The following is a 22915-nucleotide window of genomic DNA, read 5'->3' on the forward strand; positions in this document are numbered from 1 at the left end:
TGTCACCAAGGTGTCTCGCATCAAGAGCAGGTCAATATGAGAGAGCCTAACAGATCATTACATGTATCGTACACTAGTTATTACACAGCTATCAAATTAAACGCCATCCATCACTTCATATAAATCATAAGGCTGTATTCCATCACATAACTGTAAATTATCAGGCTTAACGTACTATTAACACCTAGGGACATTTAAGGACGGACCCATGTTGTATATGGTTTGTGTGTTGGAAGGCTGTGGTGTATCTGTTTTGTCTCTTTGTGATAGCAGAAGAAGAATCTGGCACTTTTATGGACTATAGACTCACAGGAGTGAACACTTTGGATGATGTGTGTTTTAAATAATGCTTCCTTTTCGTTTACTCAAGTCCATCTGTAACAAATGTAGGCAACTTCACTGACAATGGATCACTGCAGTATTGTAGCTCAAAAGATTTCTAGACAGATAATGATGTTGTCTTTAGAGCCACAATTGGTGTCCAGTTTGAGTAAAGTAAAATCTTAAAAAATACTATTTCATAAATGAAAAGTTTACAAAGAATGAGTGATGAATGAATGACAGATGTCATACCTATTTTCTAACTAGATTTGTTCCAGAGGAAGGTTAGCATATAAACATTGGATGATTGTTTGACGTCCTAATAACAACCAAAGTAATTTAAGGATGTAACAGGTTTATGAGATGGTTGACACCAGTTACCTGGAGAAAAGCCACCAACCTGCGATCATATCCTGGTAACACAACTGAAAAGATGACCCAGAGGTGGATATTAGGATATTAATTCGTTCCCTGCCCTAGCTTATGAACATCCCATCTCAACAGTGTAATCCAAAACTAAGAACAATTGAGTTCTATTTATTTCAATACCATGAAAAACATTCTGATGATTGATGACATTTTTTTTATTTGAAATTTCTGGGCAGATGTCAAAAATGTGACTAAGCTTAAATTGGCACCACACCCAAAACCCTGTCAGCTTCATATTAAATGATTAATGCTTTTTTTCTTCGCACACACAAGCTTAAGGACAAGGTTTCCTTTCAGTTGAATATAATCTGTATAACAGATTCACTGTTCAATGTATCAGGTGCATTGAAACTGTAATGATTTTTGAAAAAATTCAAAGCATTTAAAAAGAATGTGACCAAATCTAACTGCCAGAATGATTTAAGAATATTGTTTTCTACATCTTGACTCACAAAGCCTTTGAGAATCATCCTGAAGTAAGTAGTGCAGATCTTTTCTCCGGATATGACCAGAAGCCTTCTCTTTGAGAGAAAACAGCAGTTTATTTCAGTCACAACATGACAGGTATCAGTTTCAGGATGTCTGTTACAATGTGCCTGATTTCAGTTTCTGCCTCACAGATTAAGAAAACATGAAATCTACAACCCCTGTTACACAAAAGCATGTCTGTGCCAGAGACCTGTCAATCTGTACATACACAGAATCCTATAGCCAACCAGGTATGCATGAATACACTAATTACCAGCATGCCATATTTGGGGTATGATGGGTATCCATTTCTGGATTTTATAAAGATGTCTTGTTTTCAGATATCACCTTTACAGTTTATAGAATCCTTGGAATGTCTTCCCACCTGTGTGTACACGTAGCTATCAGCACATGTGTTTACACCTGGTCGTTATCTAATTAGTTTAGGTTTCTTCTCAGGAGGTGGTTTGATGACATTAGATGATTTTTCTTCTGTTTTTTCTTGTTTGATTTCCTGTTTCACTGCCACTGTCTCGGGTTTCGGAGTTTCCTCTGTAAACAGAAAACGGTCTAAATTGTCACAAGGTTACATAATACCTACTTGATTGACACTAGATTCTTAAAAGTGTTTACAACTAGTGAAGACATCAGTATGTCCTCACTTTACCCAAGTAAAAGTGGAGGCCGGAATGCAGCACCTTGATGAACACCATTGAAAGTTTAAAACAAACACTGCTGACTTCTAACCTATGAATTAACACTATAATAATTTACAAACAGTGTAATGCTCATTATCTATTGACCATTAGGTATAGTGTTACAAGTTTTAGTTAAAGGAACAAAAAATACCTCAATGGAACGAAAACAAGAAACTGATACTTCTGCTTATACAAGAATCTGCCCATGCAATTTAACATTGGAATATTCATTCTAAAATCCAGTATAATATTTGGCTACTGTGATAACAAAGTATTATACTACAGTGAAAATATTCAAAGCATCATCAACTGACCCATTAATTTGATATTGGATATTACGGTTTTATAAATCAATACTGTTATTTGGGGACGGCAATGAAAAATAATAACTGCCTCATGACTGCCTAATGTTAAAATATCAATTTTGTTTCTAATTAATAGTTATATTGTCCTCAATGGGGCGTTACTGCATTTGGTTTCAGGGTACTACCAGTAACATCTAAAATGTTACAAATGTATATTTTTCAAGAACAGTGAAAAGTGCAATAAATAAATACTGAACTGATATACTATCCTAAGTTCATAAATCCATCTGCTATATAACTACTGTAATCCACCTGTTGTATAACTACTGTAATTCACCTGTTGTAAAACTACTGTAATCCACCTGTTGTATAACTACTGTAATCCACCTGCTGTATAACTACTGTAATCCACCTGCTGTATAACTATTGTAATCCGCCTGTTGTATAACTACTGTAATCCACCTGTTGTATAACTACTGTAATTCACCTGTTGTATAACTACTGTAATCCACCTGTTGTATAACTACTGTAATCCACCTGTTGTATAACTACTGTAATCCACCTGTTGTATAACTACTGTAATCCACCTGTTGTATAACTACTGTAATCCACCTGTTGTATAACTACTGTAATCCACCTGCTGTATAACTACTGTAATCCACCTGCTGTATAACTACTGTAATCCACTTGCTGTATAACTATTGTAATCCACCTGTTGTATAACTACTGTAATCCACCTGTTGTATAACTACTGTAATTCACCTGTTGTATAACTACTGTAGTCCCCCTGCTGTATAACTACTGTAATCCACCTGTTGTATAACTACTGTAATCCACCTGTTGTATAACTACTGTAATCCACATGTTGTATAACTACTGTAATCCACCTGTTGTATAACTACTGTAATCCACCTGTTGTATAACTACTGTAATCCACCTGTTGTATAACTACTGTAATCCACTTGCTGTATAACTACTGTAATCCACCTGCTGTATAACTACTGTAATCCACATGTTGTATAACTACTGTAATCCACCTGTTGTATAACTACTGTAATCCACATGTCGTATAACTACTGTAATCCACCTGTTGTATAACTACTGTTATCCACTTGCTGTATAACTACTATAATCCACCTGCTGTATAACTACTTTTATCCACCTGTTGTATAACAACTGTAATCCACCTGTTGCATAACTACTGTAATCTACCTGTTGTATAACTACTGTTATCCACCTGTTGTATAACTACTGTAATCCACCTGTTGTATAACTACTGTTATCCACTTGCTGTATAACTACTGTTATCCACCTGTTGTATAACTACTGTAATCCACCTTTTGCATAACTACTGTAATCCACCTGTTGTATAACTACTGTTATCCACCTGTTGTATAACTACTGTAATCCACCTGTTGTATAACTACTGTAATCCACATGTTGTATAACTACTGTTATCCACCTGTTGTATAACTACTGTTATCCACCTGTTGTATAACTACTGTTATCCACCTGTTGTATAACTACTGTAATCCACCTGTTGTATAACTACTGTTATCCACTTGCTGTATAACTACTGTAATCCACCTGCTGTATAACTACTGTAATCCACCTGCTGTATAACTACTGTTATCCACCTGTTGTATAACTACTGTAATCCACCTGTTGTATAGCTACTGTAATCCACCTGCTGTAAAACTACTGAAATCCACCTGCAGTATAACTACTGTAATCCACCTGTTGTATAACTACTGTAATCCACCTGTTGTATAACTACTGTAATCCACCTGTTGTATAACTACTGTAATCCACCTGTTGTATAACTACTGTTATCCACCTGTTGTATAACTACTGTTATCCACCTGTTGTATAACTACTGTTATCCACCTGTTGTATAACTACTGTAATCCACCTGTTGTATAACTACTGTTATCCACTTGCTGTATAACTACTGTAATCCACCTGCTGTATAACTACTGTAATCCACCTGCTGTATAACTACTGTTATCCACCTGCTGTATAACTACTGTTATCCACCTGTTGTATAACTACTGTAATCCACCTGTTGTATAACTACTGTAATCCACCTGCAGTATAACTACTGTAATCCACCTGTTGTATAACTACTGTAATCCACTTGCTGTATAACTACTGTAATCCACCTGTTGTATAACTAATGTAATCCAACTGTTGTATAACTACTGTAATCCACCTGTTGTATAACTACTGTAATCCACTTGCTGTATAACTACTGTAATCCACCTGCTGTATAACTACTGTAATCCACCTGCTGTATAACTACTGAAATCCACCTGCTGTATAACTACTGTAATCCACCTGTTGTATAACTACTGTAATCCACCTGTTGTATAACTACTGTAATCCACCTGTTGTATAACTACTGTAATCCACCTGTTGTATAACTACTGTAATCCACCTGTTGTATAACTACTGTAATCCACCTGCTGTATAACTACTGTAATCCACCTGTTGTATAACTACTGTAATCCACCTGTTGTATAACTACTGTAAACCACCTGCAGTATAACTATTGTAATCCACCTGTTGTATAACTACTGTAATCCACCTGTTGTATAACTACTGTTATCCACTTGCTGTATAACTACTATAATCCACCTGCTGTATAACTACTTTTATCCACCTGTTGTATAACAACTGTAATCCACCTGTTGCATAACTACTGTAATCTACCTGTTGTATAACTACTGTTATCCACCTGTTGTATAACTACTGTAATCCACCTGTTGTATAACTACTGTTATCCACTTGCTGTATAACTACTGTTATCCACCTGTTGTATAACTACTGTAATCCACCTTTTGCATAACTACTGTAATCCACCTGTTGTATAACTACTGTTATCCACCTGTTGTATAACTACTGTAATCCACCTGTTGTATAACTACTGTAATCCACATGTTGTATAACTACTGTTATCCACCTGTTGTATAACTACTGTTATCCACCTGTTGTATAACTACTGTTATCCACCTGTTGTATAACTACTGTAATCCACCTGTTGTATAACTACTGTTATCCACTTGCTGTATAACTACTGTAATCCACCTGCTGTATAACTACTGTAATCCACCTGCTGTATAACTACTGTTATCCACCTGTTGTATAACTACTGTAATCCACCTGTTGTATAACTACTGTAATCCACCTGTTGTATAGCTACTGTAATCCACCTGCTGTAATACTACTGAAATCCACCTGCAGTATAACTACTGTAATCCACCTGTTGTATAACTACTGTAATCCACCTGTTGTATAACTACTGTAATCCACCTGTTGTATAACTACTGTTATCCACCTGTTGTATAACTACTGTTATCCACCTGTTGTATAACTACTGTTATCCACCTGTTGTATAACTACTGTAATCCACCTGTTGTATAACTACTGTAATCCACTTGCTGTATAACTACTGTAATCCACCTGTTGTATAACTACTGTAATCCACTTGCTGTATAACTACTGTAATCCACCTGTTGTATAACTAATGTAATCCAACTGTTGTATAACTACTGTAATCCACCTGTTGTATAACTACTGTAATCCACTTGCTGTATAACTACTGTAATCCACCTGCTGTATAACTACTGTAATCCACCTGCTGTATAACTACTGAAATCCACCTGCTGTATAACTACTGTAATCCACCTGTTGTATAACTACTGTAATCCACCTGTTGTATAACTACTGTAATCCACCTGTTGTATAACTACTGTAATCCACCTGTTGTATAACTACTGTAATCCACCTGTTGTATAACTACTGTAATCCACCTGTTGTATAACTACTGTAATCCACCTGTTGTATAACTACTGTTATCCACTTGCTGTATAACTACTGTTATCCACCTGTTGTATAACTACTGTAAACCACCTGCAGTATAACTATTGTAATCCACCTGTTGTATAACTACTGTAATCCACCTGTTGTATAACTACTGTTATCCACTTGCTGTATAACTACTATAATCCACCTGCTGTATAACTACTTTTATCCACCTGTTGTATAACAACTGTAATCCACCTGTTGCATAACTACTGTAATCTACCTGTTGTATAACTACTGTTATCCACCTGTTGTATAACTACTGTAATTCACCTGTTGTATAACTACTGTTATCCACTTGCTGTATAACTACTGTTATCCACCTGTTGTATAACTACTGTAATCCACCTTTTGCATAACTACTGTAATCCACCTGTTGTATAACTACTGTTATCCACCTGTTGTATAACTACTGTAATCCACCTGTTGTATAACTACTGTAATCCACATGTTGTATAACTACTGTTATCCACCTGTTGTATAACTACTGTTATCCACCTGTTGTATAACTACTGTTATCCACCTGTTGTATAACTACTGTAATCCACCTGTTGTATAACTACTGTTATCCACTTGCTGTATAACTACTGTAATCCACCTGCTGTATAACTACTGTAATCCACCTGCTGTATAACTACTGTTATCCACCTGTTGTATAACTACTGTAATCCACCTGTTGTATAACTACTGTAATCCACCTGTTGTATAGCTACTGAAATCCACCTGCTGTAATACTACTGAAATCCACCTGCAGTATAACTACTGTAATCCACCTGTTGTATAACTACTGTAATCCACCTGTTGTATAACTACTGTAATCCACCTGTTGTATAACTACTGTTATCCACCTGTTGTATAACTACTGTTATCCACCTGTTGTATAACTACTGTTATCCACCTGTTGTATAACTACTGTAATCCACCTGTTGTATAACTACTGTTATCCACTTGCTGTATAACTACTGTAATCCACCTGTTGTATAACTACTGTAATCCACCTGCTGTATAACTACTGTTATCCACCTGTTGTATAACTACTGTAATCCACCTGTTGTATAGCTACTGTAATCCACCTGCAGTATAACTACTGTAATCCACCTGTTGTATAACTACTGTAATCCACCTGCTGTATAACTACTGTAATCCACTTGCTGTATAACTACTGTAATCCACCTGTTGTATAACTACTGTAATCCACCTGTTGTATAACTACTGTAATCCACCTGCAGTATAACTTCTGTAATCCACCTGTTGTATAACTACTGTAATCCACTTGCTGTATAACTACTGTAATCCACCTGTTGTATAACTAATGTAATCCAACTGTTGTATAACTAATGTAATCCAACTGTTGTATAACTACTGTAATCCACCTGTTGTATAACTACTGTAATCCACTTGCTGTATAACTACTGTAATCCACCTGCTGTATAACTACTGTAATCCACCTGCTGTATAACTAATGTAATCCACCTGCTGTATAACTACTGTAATCCACCTGCTGTATAACTACTGTAATCCACCTGTTGTATAACTACTGTAATCCACCTGTTGTATAACTACTGTAATCCACCTGTTGTATAACTACTGTAATCCACCTGCTGTATAACTACTGTAATCCACCTGTTGTATAACTACTGTTATCCACCTGTTGTATAACTACTGTTATCCACCTGTTGTATAACTACTGTTATCCACCTGTTGTATAACTACTGTTATCCACCTGTTGTATAACTACTGTTATCCACTTGCTGTATAACTACTGTAATCCACCTGCTGTATAACTACTGTAATCCACCTGCTGTATAACTACTGTTATCCACCTGTTGTATAACTACTGTAATCCACCTGTTGTATAGCTACTGTAATCCACCTGCAGTATAACTACTGTAATCCACCTGTTGTATAACTACTGTAATCCACCTGTTGTATAACTACTGTAATCCACTTGCTGTATAACTACTGTAATCCACCTGTTGTATAACTACTGTAATCCACCTGTTGTATAACTACTGTAATCCACCTGCAGTATAACTACTGTAATCCACCTGTTGTATAACTACTGTAATCCACTTGCTGTATAACTACTGTAATCCACCTGTTGTATAACTAATGTAATCCAACTGTTGTATAACTACTGTAATCCACCTGTTGTATAACTACTGTAATCCACCTGTTGTATAACTACTGTAATCCACTTGCTGTATAACTACTGTAATCCACCTGTTGTATAACTACTGTAATCCACCTGTTGTATAACTACTGTAATCCACCTGCAGTATAACTACTGTAATCCACCTGTTGTATAACTACTGTAATCCACTTGCTGTATAACTACTGTAATCCACCTGTTGTATAACTAATGTAATCCAACTGTTGTATAACTACTGTAATCCACCTGTTGTATAACTACTGTAATCCACTTGCTGTATAACTACTGTAATCCACCTGCTGTTAACTACTGTAATCCACCTGCTGTATAACTACTGTAATCCACCTGTTGTATAACTACTGTAATCCACCTGTTGTATAACTACTGTAATCCACCTGTTGTATAACTACTGTAATCCACTGTTGTATAACTACTGTAATCCACCTGCTGTATAACTACTGTAATCCACCTGTTGTATAACTACTGTTATCCACCTGTTGTATAACTACTGTTATCCACCTGTTGTATAACTACTGTTATCCACCTGTTGTATAACTACTGTTATCCACCTGTTGTATAACTACTGTTATCCACTTGCTGTATAACTACTGTAATCCACCTGCTGTATAACTACTGTAATCCACCTGCTGTATAACTACTGTTATCCACCTGTTGTATAACTACTGTAATCCACCTGTTGTATAGCTACTGTAATCCACCTGCAGTATAACTACTGTAATCCACCTGTTGTATAACTACTGTAATCCACCTGTTGTATAACTACTGTAATCCACTTGCTGTATAACTACTGTAATCCACCTGTTGTATAACTACTGTAATCCACCTGTTGTATAACTACTGTAATCCACCTGCAGTATAACTACTGTAATCCACCTGTTGTATAACTACTGTAATCCACTTGCTGTATAACTACTGTAATCCACCTGTTGTATAACTAATGTAATCCAACTGTTGTATAACTACTGTAATCCACCTGTTGTATAACTACTGTAATCCACTTGCTGTATAACTACTGTAATCCACCTGCTGTATAACTACTGTAATCCACCTGCTGTATAACTACTGAAATCCACCTGCTGTATAACTACTGTAATCCACCTGTTGTATAACTACTGTAATCCACCTGTTGTATAACTACTGTAATCCACCTGTTGTATAACTACTGTTATCCACCTGTTGTATAACTACTGTAATCCACCTGTTGTATAACTACTGTAATCCACCTGCTGTATAACTACTGTAATCCACCTGTTGTATAACTACTGTAATCCACCTGTTGTATAACTACTGTAATCCACCTGTTGTATAACTACTGTTATCCACTTGCTGTATAACTACTATAATCCACCTGCTGTATAACTACTTTTATCCACCTGTTGTATAACAACTGTAATCCACCTGTTGCATAACTACTGTAATCTACCTGTTGTATAACTACTGTTATCCACCTGTTGTATAACTACTGTAATCCACCTGTTGTATAACTACTGTTATCCACTTGCTGTATAACTACTGTTATCCACCTGTTGTATAACTACTGTAATCCACCTTTTGCATAACTACTGTAATCCACCTGTTGTATAACTACTGTTATCCACCTGTTGTATAACTACTGTAATCCACCTGTTGTATAACTACTGTAATCCACATGTTGTATAACTACTGTTATCCACCTGTTGTATAACAACTGTTATCCACCTGTTGTATAACTACTGTTATCCACCTGTTGTATAACTACTGTAATCCACCTGTTGTATAACTACTGTTATCCACTTGCTGTATAACTACTGTAATCCACCTGCTGTATAACTACTGTAATCCACCTGCTGTATAACTACTGTTATCCACCTGTTGTATAACTACTGTAATCCACCTGTTGTATAACTACTGTAATCCACCTGTTGTATAGCTACTGTAATCCACCTGCTGTAAAACTACTGAAATCCACCTGCAGTATAACTACTGTAATCCACCTGTTGTATAACTACTGTAATCCACCTGTTGTATAACTACTGTAATCCACCTGTTGTATAACTACTGTTATCCACCTGTTGTATAACTACTGTTATCCACCTGTTGTATAACTACTGTTATCCACCTGTTGTATAACTACTGTAATCCACCTGTTGTATAACTACTGTTATCCACTTGCTGTATAACTACTGTAATCCACCTGCTGTATAACTACTGTAATCCACCTGCTGTATAACTACTGTTATCCACCTGTTGTATAACTACTGTAATCCACCTGTTGTATAGCTACTGTAATCCACCTGCAGTATAACTACTGTAATCCACCTGTTGTATAACTACTGTAATCCACCTGCTGTATAACTACTGTAATCCACTTGCTGTATAACTACTGTAATCCACCTGTTGTATAACTACTGTAATCCACCTGTTGTATAACTACTGTAATCCACCTGCAGTATAACTACTGTAATCCACCTGTTGTATAACTACTGTAATCCACTTGCTGTATAACTACTGTAATCCACCTGTTGTATAACTAATGTAAACCAACTGTTGTATAACTAATGTAATCCAACTGTTGTATAACTACTGTAATCCACCTGTTGTATAACTACTGTAATCCACTTGCTGTATAACTACTGTAATCCACCTGCTGTATAACTACTGTAATCCACCTGCTGTATAACTACTGAAATCCACCTGCTGTATAACTACTGTAATCCACCTGTTGTATAACTACTGTAATCCACCTGTTGTATAACTACTGTAATCCACCTGTTGTATAACTACTGTAATCCACCTGTTGTATAACTACTGTAATCCACCTGTTGTATAACTACTGTAATCCACCTGCTGTATAACTACTGTAATCCACCTGTTGTATAACTACTGTAATCCACCTGTTGTATAACTACTGTAAACCACCTGCAGTATAACTATTGTAATCCACCTGTTGTATAACTACTGTAATCCACTTGTTGTATAACTACTGTAATCCATCTGTTGTATAACTACTGTAATCCATCTGCTGTATAACTACTGTAATCCACCTGCTGTATAACTACTGTAATCCAACTGTTGTATAACTACTGTAAACCACCTGCAGTATAACTACTGTAATCCACCTGTTGTATAACTACTGTAATCCATCTGTTGTAGAACTACTGTAATCCACCTGTTTGTATAACTACTGTAATCCACCTGTTGTATAACTACTGTAATCCACTTGCTGTATAACTACTGTAATCCACCTGCAGTATAACTACTGTAATCCACCTGCTGTATAACTACTGAAATCCACCTGTTGTATAACTACTGAAATCCACCTGCAGTATAACTACTGTAATCCACCTGTTGTATAACTACTGTAATCCACTTGTTGTATAACTACTGTAATCCACCTGCTGTATAACTACTGTAATCCACCTGCTGTATAACTACTGAAATCCACCTGCTGTATAACTACTGTAATCCACCTGTTGTATAACTACTGTAATCCACCTGTTGTATAACTACTGTAATCCACCTGTTGTATAACTACTGTAATCCACCTGTTGTATAACTACTGTAATCCACCTGCTGTATAACTACTGTAATCCACCTGCTGTATAACTACTGTAATCCACCTGTTGTATAACTACTGTAATCCACCTGTTGTATAACTACTGTTATCCACCTGTTGTATAACTACTGTTATCCACCTGTTGTATTACTACTGTTATCCACTTGCTGTATAACTACTGTAATCCACCTGCTGTATAACTACTGTAATCCACCTGCTGTATAACTACTGTTATCCACCTGTTGTATAACTACTGTAATCCACCTGTTGTATAGCTACTGTAATCCACCTGCAGTATAACTACTGTAATCCACCTGTTGTATAACTACTGTAATCCACCTGTTGTATAACTACTGTAATCCACTTGCTGTATAACTACTGTAATCCACCTGTTGTATAACTACTGTAATCCACCTGTTGTATAACTACTGTAATCCACCTGCAGTATAACTACTGTAATCCACCTGTTGTATAACTACTGTAATCCACTTGCTGTATAACTACTGTAATCCACCTGTTGTATAACTAATGTAATCCAACTGTTGTATAACTACTGTAATCCACCTGTTGTATAACTACTGTAATCCACTTGCTGTATAACTACTGTAATCCACCTGTTGTATAACTACTGTAATCCACCTGTTGTATAACTACTGTAATCCACCTGTTGTATAACTACTGTAATCCACCTGCTGTATAACTACTGTAATCCACCTGTTGTATAACTACTGTAATCCACCTGTTGTATAACTACTGTAATCCACCTGTTGTATAACTACTGTAATCCACCTGTTGTATAACTACTGTAATCCACCTGTTGTATAACTAATGTAATCCAACTGTTGTATAACTACTGTAATCCACCTGTTGTATAACTACTGTAATCCACCTGTTGTATAACTACTGTAATCCACCTGTTGTATAACTACTGTAATCCACCTGTTGTATAACTACTGTAATCCACCTGTTGTATAACTACTGTAATCCACCTGCTGTATAACTACTGTAATCCACCTGTTGTATAACTACTGTAATCCACCTGTTGTATAACTACTGTAAACCACCTGCAGTATAACTATTGTAATCCACCTGTTGTATAACTACTGTAATCCACCTGTTGTATAACTACTGTTATCCACTTGCTGTATAAACTACTATAATCCACCTGCTGTATAACTACTGTTATCCACCTGTTGTATAACAACTGTAATCCACCTGTTGCATAACTACTGTAATCTACCTGTTGTATAACTACTGTTATCCACCTGTTGTATAACTACTGTAATCCACCTGTTGTATAACTACTGTTATCCACTTGCTGTATAACTACTGTTATCCACCTGTTGTATAACTACTGTAATCCACCTGTTGCATAACTACTGTAATCCACCTGTTGTATAACTACTGTTATCCACCTGTTGTATATAACTACTGTAATCCACCTGTTGTATAACTACTGTAATCCACATGTTGTATAACTACTGTTATCCACCTGTTGTATAACTACTGTTATCCACCTGTTGTATAACTACTGTTATCCACCTGTTGTATAACTACTGTAATCCACCTGTTGTATAACTACTGTTATCCACTTGCTGTATAACTACTGTAATCCACCTGCTGTATAACTACTGTAATCCACCTGCTGTATAACTACTGTTATCCACCTGTTGTATAACTACTGTAATCCACCTGTTGAATAACTACTGTAATCCACCTGTTGTATAGCTACTGTAATCCACCTGCTGTAAAACTACTGAAATCCACCTGCAGTATAACTACTGTAATCCACCTGTTGTATAACTACTGTAATCCACCTGTTGTATAACTACTGTAATCCACCTGTTGTATAACTACTGTTATCCACCTGTTGTATAACTACTGTTATCCACCTGTTGTATAACTACTGTTATCCACCTGTTGTATAACTACTGTAATCCACCTGTTGTATAACTACTGTTATCCACTTGCTGTATAACTACTGTAATCCACCTGCTGTATAACTACTGTAATCCACCTGCTGTATAACTACTGTTATCCACCTGTTGTATAACTACTGTAATCCACCTGTTGTATAGCTACTGTAATCCACCTGCAGTATAACTACTGTAATCCACCTGTTGTATAACTACTGTAATCCACCTGCTGTATAACTACTGTAATCCACTTGCTGTATAACTACTGTAATCCACCTGTTGTATAACTACTGTAATCCACCTGTTGTATAACTACTGTAATCCACCTGCAGTATAACTACTGTAATCCACCTGTTGTATAACTACTGTAATCCACTTGCTGTATAACTACTGTAATCCACCTGTTGTATAACTAATGTAATCCAACTGTTGTATAACTAATGTAATCCAACTGTTGTATAACTACTGTAATCCACCTGTTGTATAACTACTGTAATCCACTTGCTGTATAACTACTGTAATCCACCTGCTGTATAACTACTGTAATCCACCTGCTGTATAACTACTGAAATCCACCTGCTGTATAACTACTGTAATCCACCTGTTGTATAACTACTGTAATCCACCTGTTGTATAACTACTGTAATCCACCTGTTGTATAACTACTGTAATCCACCTGTTGTATAACTACTGTAATCCACCTGTTGTATAACTACTGTAATCCACCTGCTGTATAACTACTGTAATCCACCTGTTGTATAACTACTGTAATCCACCTGTTGTATAACTACTGTAAACCACCTGCAGTATAACTATTGTAATCCACCTGTTGTATAACTACTGTAATCCACTTGTTGTATAACTACTGTAATCCATCTGTTGTATAACTACTGTAATCCATCTGCTGTATAACTACTGTAATCCACCTGCTGTATAACTACTGTAATCCAACTGTTGTATAACTACTGTAAACCACCTGCAGTATAACTACTGTAATCCACCTGTTGTATAACTACTGTAATCCATCTGTTGTAGAACTACTGTAATCCACCTGTTGTATAACTACTGTAATCCACCTGTTGTATAACTACTGTAATCCACTTGCTGTATAACTACTGTAATCCACCTGCAGTATAACTACTGTAATCCACCTGCTGTATAACTACTGAAATCCACCTGTTGTATAACTACTGAAATCCACCTGCAGTATAACTACTGTAATCCACCTGTTGTATAACTACTGTAATCCACCTGCTGTATAACTACTGTAATCCACCTGCTGTATAACTACTGTAATCCACCTGTTGTATAACTACTGTAATCCACCTGTTGTATAACTACTGTAATCCACCTGTTGTATAACTACTGTAATCCACCTGTTGTATAATTACAGAGCTTATCAATGATACAACAAATCTAGAACATTGGACACATATTCATAGCAACTCATACTAAGCTAAGAAATAGCTTTAAACCAATCAATTCTTAGTATGGTGTGTCTTGTGCTGAGAGTGTAATCAGTGTATGGATTTAGTCATATCAATGTATGTTCATGAATATAAATTACCGTAACTTAAAAGTGGGTCAAGTTTTCAAGATTTTAGTTTTGGTATTATTTTTCATGTTCAATTATGGCAAAATATGCAGACGCCATTGTTCTGGCAAGGTCAAAAAGGTCTCGATGTGTATGCTTTTGTAAAGTTGAATCCAGTCGAACCATCGCTCCTCCTACATGTTATAAACACTAGTAAATATAATGGCATGGTTATTTGGTGACAGAAATATGTACTGAACCCTGTGGACTTACAAAACTGAAATGTACAATTTTTTGCATTTTTGCAAAATTTACAAACAACACAACAATCTACGAGTTTATATATATTTATTAAAAAAATCACTAGTTTAAAGTCTCACTATACGTAACTATCAACAAAAAGTCAAGTTAGATTTAACCCCAATATTGTTAGTATTTGTAGATGTAGTTGAAATTAAGTAAACAAGGACATAGTAATTCAGATCCCCCTCCAATGGAGATATCAAAGCTGAAGTAAGTTTGATTGTGGAAACTTATGTGTATGAAAAAAAACAGGAAAAAGGGAGTTGAGCTAGAGAAAGATGGAGTATAATTCAAGTAGAGCGGGGCTGCAATTGTTGAATCAGGTATACAGCCTTGACATTTACATTAGACTATATACACAAAGATGGGTGGAGTTTTGCAAAGTAACATTTACCATTTACCATGATATTTTCAGCAATGTTTCCATGGTTACAGAAAAAGTGCAAAAAATGAAAATCTAAAAATAGCAAAAGGTACTACTAGACCATAAAAAGAATGTGTCTATGAAGTTTCGTGGAAATATCTCTGCTGGTTTTAGAGTTATGCTCCGGAAATGAACCTGCTAGAAAATATGATATTTTCAGCAATGTTTCTATGGTTACAGAAAAAAGCACAAAAAGTGAAAACCTAAAAATAGCAAAAGGCGCTACTAGACCATAAGAACAATGTGTCTATGAAGTTTCATGGAAATATCTCTGCTGGTTTTAGAGTTGTGCTCCGAAAACGATTCTTACACAAAAATCTGCCATTTTCAGCAATGTTTCCATGGTTACAGAAAAAAGTACAAAAAGTGAAAACCTTAAAATAGCAAAAGGCACTACTAGACCATAAGACCAATGTGTGTATGAGGTTTCGTGGAAATATCTCTACTGGTTTTAGAGTTATGCTCCGGAAACCATTCTTACGGACGGACGTAAGCCTATTTGACCCCTGTGACCTTGATTGGGTCAGATGACCTAAAAATAAGACAGATAAGATATTGGGACTTTAAACTGGGTATTAAACCTTAACGGCCCTTTGGGCCAGGTAAAAATTCAGATTTCCTTAAATGCTATGCACAGACATGTATATATCTCCTTTATCTGCACAGCTGGGGTATGTCCTTACCTCGCCTCGTTGTACTGTCACTTTTATTTAAATCTGACTCTGCATATATAATATATATCTAACAATTTGAAAATTTTAAAAAAAATCATAAAAGTTTGCCTTATTCTAACAAGAGATTCCAGAGGGATCTTGGCACCCACCAAAGAATGATCTATGTCTGACAAAGGAAAGAGGGATCTTTTCTCTGCTTTTCAAACTTTTGCTACGTATTACTACATATGAAATTTGAGAATGATCCTATGAGTACTTTCTGAGATATATAACAGTAACACGCTTAAATTACCAAAAAACAAGATGGCTACCTGTCGTCCTACATGTGAAATTTGAGAGAGATCCTTTCCATACTTTCTGAGTAATAGCAGTAACAAACTTTAACTATCAAAATCCAAGATGGCGGCCTGTCGGCCATCTTGTTCACCGATTGGTACCAAACTGCAATATGCAAAACTAGGGCCCTAGGGAAACCTACAGGTGAAGTTTGAGAAGAATCCATTCAGCACTTTTCGAGAAATAGCGGTAACAAACTTTAATTGTCCAAATCCAAGATGGCGGCCTGTCGGCCATCTTGCTGATCGATCAGTCCCAAAATGAAATATGCAAAACGAGGGCCCTAAGGGAACCTAAATATGAAATTTGAGAAAGATACCTTCAGTCCTTTCTGAGAAATAGCGGTAACAAGACTTGTTAACGGACGGAAGGACCACGGTCGAAAAGCTATTTGAATAGCCCACCATCTGATGATGGTGGGCTAAAAAGCTACAAAGACTATTAAAGGATGCTAGAGTTATCTCCGTTGTCTAGATTCATATGTGCTACTGCAAAAAGATTACTAGGTAAGACCAGAAACAGATATCAGAATAGATTTCTGGTAAGACAAAAATGTTCCACCATTTAAAATTACTATATCAGATATATTGTGATAAAAGGGATAATTAACGGTATTGTTTCCATCTCTTGTGCAACAAACACAAAAAGAAGATAGTTTTGTCACCAAACTTACCTTTGACCTCTGTAGGCTGGGTCGGGGGTATAAACTTTGGAGGAAATTTTTTAGACAATTCTCCCAGTAAAAGATCCACTCTCTGTCGCTGGAACATGGAGCTTGGTTCTTCTTTCTTCTTTTTGTCTTTTGAATCCTTTTTATCTGTATAATGCAATTACAGATTACCTGATAATCATTTTACCTTTTGATGCCGGGGAGACAACTGGTAAAAATCTTTCCCTAAAGCTTAACCTTAGGTACAATTAATCTGTTAACATATGAGTTAATGTTGGATGAAAAGTTAAATACCGACCAGATAAAAACTTAAATCTCTATGTGGTAATTAACCACCCTCTCTCACCCTACCCCTAAGACGCACTGACTATGAGACAAATGAGACCATATAGATTTATCTTAATCTCCATGTGACTACACATTCAAGATGAAATTAAAGGTACTTAAAAAATACTCTATAGACTTGTTTACCTTGACATCCCTTACTCTATAGATTTGTTAACTGTGACATCTCTTATTCTATAGATTTGTTTACCATGACATCCCTAATCTATAGATTTGTTAACTGTGACATCCCTTACTCTATAGATTTGTTTACTGTGACATCCCTTACTCTATAGATTTGTTTACCGTGACATTCCTTACTCTATAGATTTGTTTACCATGACATCCCTTACTCTATAGATTTGTTTACTGTGACATCCCTTACTCTATAGATTTGTTTACTGTGACATCCCTTACTCTATAGATTTGTTTACCATGACATCCCTTACTCCTTACTCTATAGATTTGTTTACCATGACATCCATTACTCTATATATTTGATTAATGTGACATCCATTACTCTATAGATTTGTTTACCATAACATCCCCTACTCCTTACTCTATAGATTTGTTCACAGTGACATCCATTACTCTGTAGATTTGTTTACTGTGACATCCCTTACATTATAGATTTGTTTACCATGACATCCATTACTCTATAGATTTGTTTACTGTGACATCCCTTACTCTATAGATTTGTTTACCATGACATCCCTTACTCTATAGATTTGTTTACTGTGACATCCCTTACTCTATAGATTTGTTTACCATGACATCCATTACTCTATAGATTTGTTTACTGTGACATCCATTACTCTATAGATTTGTTTACCATGACATCCCTTACTCCTTACTCTATAGATTTGTTTACTGTGACATCCCTTACTCTATAGATTTGTTTACCATGACTTCCATTACTCTATAGATTTGTTTACCAATGACATCCCTTACTCTATAGATTTGTTTACTGTGACATCCATTACTCTATAGATTTGTTTATCATGACATCCCTTACTCCTTACTCTATAGATTTGTTTACTGTGACATCCCTTACTCTAAAGATTTGTTTACCATGACATCCATTACTCTATAGATTTTGTTTACTGTGACATCCCTTACTCTATAGATTTGTTTACCATGACATCCCTTACTCCTTACTCTATAGATTTGTTTACTGTGACATCCATTACTCTATAGATTTGTTTACCATGACATCCCTTACCCTTACTCTATAGATTTGTTTACTGTGACATCCCTTACTCTATAGATTTATTTACCATGACATCTATTACTCTATATCTATAGATTTGTTTACTGTGACATCCCTTACTCTATAGATTTGTTTACTGTGACATCCCTTACTCTATAGATTTGTTTACTGTGACATCCCTTACTCTATAGATTTGTTTACTGTGACATCCCTTACTCTATAGATTTGTTTACCATGACATCCCTTACTCTATAGATTTGTTTACCATGACATCCCTTACTCTATAGATTTGTTTACCATGACATCCCTTACTCTATAGATTTGTTTACAGTGACATCCCTTACTCTATAGATTTGTTTACCATGACATCTATTACTCTATAGATTTGTTTACCGTGACATCCCTTACTCTATAGATTTGTTTACTGTGACATCCATTACTCTATAGATTTGTTTACTGTGACATCCCTTACTCTATAGATTTGTTTACAGTGACATCCCTTACTCTATAGATTTATTTACCATGACATCCATTACTCTATAAATTTGTTTACTGTGACATCCCTTACTCTATAGATTTATTTACCATGACATACATTACTCTATAAATTTGTTTACTGTGACATCCCTTACTCTATAGATTTGTTTACAGTGACATCCCTTACTCTATAGATTTATTTACCATGACAACCATTACTCTATAAATTTGTTTACTGTGACATCCCTTACTCTATAGATTTGTTTACAGTGACATCCCTTACTCTATAGATTTATTTACCATGACATCTATTACTCTATAGATTTGTTTACCGTGACATTCCTTACTCTATAGATTTGTTTACCGTTACACCCCTCACTCTATAGATTTGTTTACTGTGACGTTCCTTACTCTATAGATTTGTTTACTTTGACATCCCTTACTCTATAGAATTGTTTACTGTGACATTCCTTACTCTATAGAATTGTTTACTGTGACATCCCTTACTCCTTACTCTATAGATTTGCTTACCATGACATCCCTTACTCCTTACTCTATAGATTTGTTTACTGTGACATCCCTTATTACTTACTCTATATAGATTTGTTTACTGTGACATCCCTTACTCTATAGATTTGTTTAGTTTGACATCCCTTACTCTATAGATTTGTTTACCATGACATCCATTACTCTATAGATTTGTGTTTAGTTTGACATCCCTTACTCTATAGATTTGTTTACTGTGACATCCATAACTCTATAGATTTGTTTACAGTGACGTCCATTACTCTATAGATTTGTTTACTGTGACATCCATTACTCTATAGATTTGTTTACAGTGACATCCCTTACTCTATAGATTTGTTTACAGATAGATTTGTTTACAGTGACATCCCTTACTCTATAGATTTGTTTAGTTTGACATCCCTTACTTTATAGATTTGTTTACTGTGACATCCCTTACTCAATAGATTTGTTTACTGTGACATCCATTACTCTATAGATTTGTTTACTGTGACATCCCTTACTCTATAGATTTGTTTACTGTGACATCCCTTACTCTATAGATTTGTTTACTGTGACATCCCTTACTCTATAGATTTGTTTACCATGACATCCCTTACTCTATAGATTTGTTTACTGTGACATCCCTTACTCCTTACTCTATAGATTTGTTTACTGTGACATCCATTACTCTATAGATTTGTTTACTGTGACATCCCTTACTCTATAGATTTGTTTACCATGACATCCCTTACTCTATAGATTTGTTTACTGTGACATCCCTTACTCTATAGATTTGTTTACCATGACATCCATTATCCATTACTCTATAGATTTGTTTACTGTGACATCCCTTACTCTATAGATTTGTTTATGATGACATCCATTATCCATTACTCTATAGATTTGTTTACGTGACATCCCTTACTCTATAGATTTGTTTATGTGACATCCCCTTACTCTATAGATTTGTTTACTGTGACATCCCTTACTCTATAGATTTGTTTACTGTGACATCCCTTACTCTATAGATTTGTTTAACTGTGACATCCCTTACTCTATAGATTTGTTTACTGTGACATCCCTTACTCTATAGATTTGTTTACTGTGACATCCCTTACTCTATAGATTTGTTTACTGTGACATCCCTTACTCTATAGATTTGTTTACTTGACATCCCTTATCTATAATTGTTTATTGACATCCCTTACTCTATAGATTTGTTTACTGTGACATCCCTTACTCTATAGATTTGTTTACAATGACATCCCTTACTCTATAGATTTGTTTACTGTGACATCCCTTACTACTTACTTTAAAGATTTATTTACCATGACATCCATTACTCTATAGATTTGTTTACTGTGACATCCCTTACTCTATAGATTTGTTTACCATGACATCCCTTACTCCTTACTCTATAGATTTGTTTACTGTGACATCCCTTACTACTTACTTTATAGATTTGTTTACCATGACATCCATTACTCTATAGATTTGTTTACTGTGACATCCCTTACTCTATAGATTTGTTTACCATGACATCCCTTACTCCTTACTCTATAGATTTGTTTACCATGACATCCATTACTCTATAGATTTGTTTACTGTGACATCCCTTACTCTATAGATTTGTTTACGATGACATCCATTATCCATTACTCTATAGATTTGTTTACTGTGACATCCATTACTCTATAGATTTGTTTACCATGACATCCCTTACTCTATAGATTTGTTAACTGTGACATCCATTACTCTATAGATTTGTTTACTGTGACATCCCTTACTCTATAGATTTGTTTACTGTGACATCCATTACTCTATAGATTTGTTTACTGTGACATCCCTTACTCTATAGATTTGTTTACTGTGACATCCATTACTCTATAGATTTGTTTACTGTGACATCCCTTACTCTATAGATTTGTTTAGTTTGACATCCCTTACTCTATAGATTTGTTTACAGTGACATCCCTTACTCTATAGATTTGTTTACTGTGACATCCCTTACTCTATAGATTTGTTTAGTTTGACATCCCTTACTCTATAGATTTGTTTACTGTGACATCCATTACTCTATAATTTTGTTTATTGTGACATCCCTTACTTTATAGATTTGTTTAGTTTGACATCCCTTACTCTATAGATTTGTTTACAGTGACATCCCTTACTCTATAGATTTGTTTACTGTGACATCCCTTACTCTATAGATTTGTTTTACTGTGACATCCCTTACTCTATAGATTTGTTTACTGTGACATCCCTTACTCTATAGATTTGTTTACCATGACATCCATTACTCTATAGATTTGTTTACCATGACATCACTTACTCTATAGATTTGTTTACCATGACATCCATTACTCTATAGATTTGTTTACTGTGACATCCCTTACTCTATAGATTTGTTTACTGTGACATCCATTACTCTATAGATTTGTTTACTGTGACATCCCTTACTCTATAGATTTGTTTACTGTGACATCCCTTACTCTATAGATTTGTTTACCATGACATCCCTTACTCTGTAGATTTGTTTACCATGACATCCCTTACTCTATAGATTTGTTTACTGTAACATACCTTACTCTGTAGATTTGTTTACCATGACATCCATTACTCTATAGATTTGTTTACTGTGACATCCCTTACTCTATAGATTTGTTTACTGCGACATCCATTACTCTATAGATTTGTTTACTGTGACATCCCTTACTCTATAGATTTGTTTAGTTTGACATCCCTTA

General features: G+C 35.4%; 1 protein-coding gene across 4 annotated transcripts in view; it reads right to left on the reverse strand.

The window, feature by feature from the left end:
* Positions 1-842: 842 nt before the first annotated feature.
* LOC138318606 (mediator of RNA polymerase II transcription subunit 6-like) overlaps positions 843-22915 on the reverse strand; it is a 28123-nt gene continuing 6050 nt past the window's right edge. For all 4 annotated transcript variants that reach the window (XM_069261108.1, XM_069261107.1, XM_069261111.1 and 1 more), the window contains exons 7-8: positions 17654-17797; positions 843-1770 (exon numbers count right to left, since the gene is read on the reverse strand). In XM_069261108.1, coding sequence (XP_069117209.1) covers positions 1649-1770; positions 17654-17797 — 266 coding nt within the window. In that variant the 3' untranslated portion in view covers positions 843-1648. The remainder of the gene's footprint in view (positions 1771-17653; positions 17798-22915) is intronic.

The sequence above is a fragment of the Argopecten irradians genome, chromosome 3 (genome assembly GCF_041381155.1).
Source record: "Argopecten irradians isolate NY chromosome 3, Ai_NY, whole genome shotgun sequence".
Lineage (NCBI taxonomy): Eukaryota > Metazoa > Mollusca > Bivalvia > Pectinida > Pectinidae > Argopecten > Argopecten irradians.